This window comes from Pygoscelis adeliae, unplaced genomic scaffold, assembly GCF_000699105.1.
Source record: "Pygoscelis adeliae isolate BGI_AS28 unplaced genomic scaffold, ASM69910v1 Scaffold239, whole genome shotgun sequence".
In the NCBI taxonomy this organism is placed as follows: Eukaryota; Metazoa; Chordata; class Aves; order Sphenisciformes; family Spheniscidae; genus Pygoscelis; species Pygoscelis adeliae.
In genome coordinates, this window is record NW_008825537.1 from 222,402 (window position 1) to 227,710 (window position 5,309).

Here is a 5,309-nt window from a genome sequence, read left to right on the forward strand (position 1 = left end):
ACGTGTGCTGTTGAGTTCTGGTAGGTGCCTTGGGACAGGGCCTCCTCCCTGCCATCCCAAAGCACCTCTCAGAACCTGGCCGTGAGCCCTGCGCATGTTCCTCCCTGCAGCGGTTCTCTGGGGCCCCAGACACAGGAGGGAGCGTGGAGGAAACAGCAGGAGCTGGAGCCCAGAGGCAAATGGATTGTCTTTCTTTTCTCTTCTCTTTTTTTAATCCCCTTTTCCTTTCCTGAAGCCAGAGGAGTGTTTTCACCCTTCCCTGGTTCCCCTTTTGTTCCAGCGTTAATTTGCTTTCCCTCTTCAGATTTATCAATCTAGTCATCACGGGCTCTCTGCCAGGGAAATTAGTTTGGACCAATGCCTGACAAAGTGGCAAGTCAACTGCCATATTCCTCCAGCTGGCTCAGCCCCTCTGAGTTTGCTCCTTTTGTTAGCAGGGAGAGTCGTAGAGCTTGCAAGCACGTTCCTGCCATCCCCACGTGCTCAGAGCTCTGGTGGGAGTGGGACCCAGGGGTGGGACTGGGACCCAGGGGTGGCCCGAGCCACATGGGGTGACAGAGGCGATGGCCAAGTGGTTGGGGAGAGGGAGCCCTGGCCCACCCGGGTCCGGCTCCTGGCTCTGTGTGGGCAGGAGAGGTCCGGGGAGGGCAGGGGGATGTCTCTGGCTCCCTGGGTCCCGTGTGGGCGTTGGGGTGGTGGCTGACGCAGCAGCCCGGGCCAGGGTGCTGGTGGGCACGGGCAAGCTCCCCAGGGCGCAGGCAGCCTTTGAGCGCAGCAGGTAAATGTTCCCTTTGTTCTTTGCCGGCTTTGTGCGTGGTTTGACCTCTCTGCAATGCTGTCAGGGATTGTTGGAAACCTGAGATGAGAAAACACTTCAGAGCAGCCAATCCCTCTGCCAGTGCCAGGGTGGATTCGCAGCGGGTGGGGGGGATCAAGTTTTCCCCGGGAGGAGCTGGTTTTCTTTTGGAGAGGCTGGGCTGGAAAGCCACAGCCCCTTCCCTTGGGAAGTGCTTACCTTGGTGGGGATACGGCCAGGCTGTGGGTCTGTCTATAACTGCAGGCTGAGGAGAGGACGTGCCAGGTCCTTTGCATTTTCTCCTTGCCACTTGCTGGGCAGGGGACAGGTACAGGGGTGCTCTGTGCCTCCACTCCCCCACTGGAAGGAGCAGGGAGAGCTGGTGGTGGTTGGCCTGGCGCTTCGGCAGGGGTGGGAGCGGGAGCCTCTTATCCGGCTGGGGCGGGAAGGGCAGAGCAGGTACCACCATCGGTGCCTTGCAGGGCTTTGCTGACATGATGCAGAGGGCTGAATTCATTTGTGTGAATTTTGCGTCCCCCTTGCTCTCCCCCTGGCTTCGAGTCCGATGTTCAGGGAGAGAGCAAGCAGCATGCTGATGGCCTGCTGCCAGTGCTTGTGGCTCGGCTCTCCTTCTTCCCTGCCAGCCTGCCCGCTGGCTGTGAGAGGCGCAGCCCATGAAGCCAAGATGGGTTTGGGCTGAGCAAAGCCAGCTGGGCTGCAAAAGGACTGACAGTTCGGAGCTCTGCTTGGCCTGAATCCATGGAGGGATTTAGGAGTCGGGTTCCCTCCCATGTGCCTGGGGGAACCTGACAGCCTGGGAGGGTCCCACAGCCCTGGGCAGAGTCCTCCCTTGGCAGCAGCTTGGGAAATCCCAGCAGGGACGCAGAGGCAGGAGGAGGATTTATGCTGAGCGGGTGCGGGTGGGGAGAGTTTATCTCCTCCGCAGAGGCTGCATGCATCTGCAGGATGCTTGGCTGCCCTCCTCTCCGCTGGAGGGGATGGGACCGGGCTCAGCCCTCCCATCCGTGGTGATACCTACTTCCTCTTTCAGGCAGAGATTGTCAAGAGACTGAGTGCCATCTGTGCCCAGATTATACCCTTTCTGACACAGGAGGTAAGGGGGAGGCAGGGGATGTGCACCGGACTGCTCGGGCTTCTCTCGAGGCCCTTGGGAAGGGGTGAACCTGAGTCCTGCCTGAACAACAGGAGATTCGGGGGGGGGAAAACCTCTGTACCTGTGCTGGAGGGACGGGAGAGGGTGCTGCGCAGCCCTGGGCAGCTGGGGCGATGCTGGGCTGTGTGGTCCCTCTGGCCAGGAGCATGGTGTGACCTCCCCGTGCTTTTCCTTCCCAGCACCAGCAGCAGGTCCTGCAGGCTGTGGAGCGGGCCAAGCAGGTGACCATGGGGGAACTGAACAGCATCGTCGGGGTGAGTCCCACTGCCCGGCCGGCGAAGGCTCTTTCCTGGTTGGGGGTTCAGACCATGCAGTCCAGTGATGGGGGAAGCCAGGGTCTTTACTACTTCGATAAGCCCAGGGCTGGTCCCCTGCGGTGAGAGGGTTTGCCACTGTGTCCTGAAGGCGGTGGACGGCCTCTGGGATCCTCCCTGGCCCTCACCGCCCTGAGCAGAGCAGGGCAGAGCCATGGCTTGGGCTCGTCTGCCGTATGTCAGGATCACATCTGCAGCGCAGAGGTACTTGAGGTGCCCTGGGTGGCAGGGGCAGGCAATGTGACCTGGACTGTGCAGCCTCGACAGCTCTGCTCCCCTCCTCGTCCTCGCGTTGTGTCGCATCCCATTGCGCTTTGCATCGCAGTTCATGCAGGAAGCTGAGGGGTGCTGGGCACGGCTGGCTGTGGCTGTCTCCTCCCGGATCGAGGACCATTTGCTCTTTCTCTTTCAGCAGCAGCAGCTTCAGCACCTCTCCCACCACGCATCCCCCATCCCGCTGACACCCCACCCTTCCAGCATGCAGCCTTCTAGCCTGAGTGGGGTCAGCAGCACCTCGGGGCTCCTGGCCCTCTCGGGGGCATTGATGGCACAGTCTCAGCTGGCTGCCAAGGAGGACAGAGTGGCCCAGGATGGGGAGAACAGAGGTAAGGGGAAGAAGCACAGCTGAATTAACCCTTCGAAGGCTGGCTGAGTCAGTGCTGGGCAGATGTCCCACAGGTGCCTGGGCAGCACTGGGAGGGATCCTGCTGCCTGCTCTGCCTGTTTCCCAGGGCTCCTCAATGCCTGGCAGCTGCTCCCTGGGGCCAGGGGGAGCAGCAACCACTGTGAATGACAGATCCAGCTAATTAAATATCTGCAGCCCTCAGAGGCTGGCTCTATTTCTGACCAGGGGAACAACTGCCGTGCAGTGATGGCGTGCGGCGGCGGGGGGGGCAGCTGCGTGTTCACCCCAGATGCTGGGCAGCAGGGCTCTGGGCACGTGTGTGTGCACACATGGGTATTCCTGCTCCCCTGCGTATTTCCAGTGTGTGAGGGTCCCCCTTCCACGAGGTAGCTGGGAGGGTGTGAGATCCCCGCCACAGAGAAACCCTCTATTTACACCAGGGTTTACACCAGGTAAAGATCCGATGCCTGAAGCCGAGACTTTAAAGGAAAATACTGTTGCAAGCCCCTGGTAGAAATTGTGGGAGCCACAGGTCTGTGGCAAGGAATTTAGAAAGCAGAGCCTTAGTGAGTGTGTGGTGCCTTGTAAATAGCAGTAATTCCTCATCCTTATGGGTGCCTCCTCCTATCAGGATCACAAAGTGCTTTACAAACATCATCAATATTTAATCATCATTAAATCAGTGCTCTGAATGCTACTGGCAGGCCTGGGCCAAATTAATAACACCACCCAGCTTTGCTGGTGGCTTGTTGCTATTAAAGTGCTGCATGAAGGAGAAGCTGCTCTGAGCTCAAGTCACCTTCTGCAGAGCGCAGGCATCAGGTGTTTTTGCTGACAGGAAGACCGAGGCATGGACAGAGGGCTCTTGGGCAGCAGGGCAGCTCTATGGGCTAGAAACAGGCAATAAAATTCAGCAGCCGTAGTGAGCTCCTCTGCAAACTCCTCTGGGGAAGGTGCTGGCTGCTCCCAATGTCCCCGATTCAGGGCCTGGAAATGCTGCAGGGACAGGACCCAGCAGTAACAGCAAAACTGGGCAATGGAGGGGTTTGTTGCATTTTCCTAATGATCTGATTTCACTTGTAAGATTTCAAGGTGGTGAAAATAGCAGCAGGAAACTGTCCGAGTCTGCTTTGTGCCCCTGTACGCAGGTGTCTGTGGTTTTAATTCTGTCAGTGTTTCTTTAAGGATGGCCTTCCCCCGAAGGAGAAAAACAAACTCCAGAAAGAAGATAAAAGCAGGCTGTGCTGTGCCTGCCTTAACCCTTAGAGACCCAGGCAGCCTGTGCTTCCAGCAGCAGCTCCTGCCATGCACAGCCCAGAGCTGCTCCTTGGCAGGGGCATCCAGCCATGGCAGAGGGCGCAAAGACACCCAGAATAATTCCTTTTAAAAAAAAATTGTGAAATGCTATATATGGTTTGGGTTAATCCCTGGGGCTCTGCCATAGTTAGCCAGAGCTGGTGTGGATCAAGCTGAGCCAGGGCTGAAGTGCTGATGGCAGGCACCCCGTCCCTCTCCCTCCCTTTTCCCTGGCTTTGTGCTGACCATAGCCTTGGAGCAGCTACCCACATGGAGAGTCCCTCATCTCCTGATACCCGCCTGCCTCCTTTTGCCAGCAGAGACTGGGACGAGCTTGTTCTCCCCAAATGCTGATGTGATCGTTAGGAGTGAAAATCAGCCAAGGAGGGTTGCTAGACCCCAGCCCATAACCCCATGCTTAGATTTGTAGCAAATGCCTGGCACTTATTCCCTGAGCCCAGGGAGGTGGACCTGTTCTGTTGCGCATGTAAAAAAGCCTTGGAGGGTTTCCAAGCAGGGCTTTTTAGCATGGCTTCCTAAGGAAATAGGATGGGTGTGATTCAGGAGGTCTCAGCTGTCCGGCTGGCTCATCCCCTCCTGGCAGCCTTGGACCTGTCACCACATCCAGGGAAGAGATTCCAAAGCTGGAGTGAATTTCTTGAAAGTAGGTGGGTGGATAGAGCAATTCCCCCTGCTTCCCTGAGGAAGACCGATGTGCTCACCTCCTATTAGATATCAGAGGATCCACACTGCAGATGGGCAAAGTGGGAAATTTGGTGTGATTTTTCAGCCCATGTCCTGCTCTCTCCTCCCATGTTGCCCTGCAGTGCCCCCCTTTCCTCCCTACCCGGGTACTTGGGGCACAGCCTCTGCATTAACAGCCTCTTTTTCTCCTCCCCTCTGCCTCACTGACACGGACCTGCCCGGACGCTCTCCCTGCTGCTGCCTGGGCTCCAGAGCGCACGCCGAGCCGGGTAAGTCATGTCGGCATGCCTGGCTCTGGCTGGGCCGGTGGCCTCAGCTGGCCTCAATGCATGGGCAAGTGGACAGGCTTTCCTTCCACCAGGCTCTGCCCGGCAGCCTGCCAGCCCCCAGAGGCACTTG

The 5,309-nt window shown here is 58.0% G+C and overlaps 1 protein-coding gene across 1 annotated transcript in view; it reads left to right on the forward strand.

Annotated features, from left to right (window-relative positions):
* The window catches only part of LOC103923480 (transducin-like enhancer protein 2), a 17,797-nt gene that overhangs the window by 1,674 nt on the left and 10,814 nt on the right, over positions 1 to 5,309 (forward strand). Inside the window, exons 3-6 of the mRNA XM_009331841.1 lie at positions 1,848 to 1,910; positions 2,150 to 2,224; positions 2,697 to 2,889; positions 5,163 to 5,179. Coding sequence (XP_009330116.1) covers positions 1,848 to 1,910; positions 2,150 to 2,224; positions 2,697 to 2,889; positions 5,163 to 5,179 — 348 coding nt within the window. The remainder of the gene's footprint in view (positions 1 to 1,847; positions 1,911 to 2,149; positions 2,225 to 2,696; positions 2,890 to 5,162; positions 5,180 to 5,309) is intronic.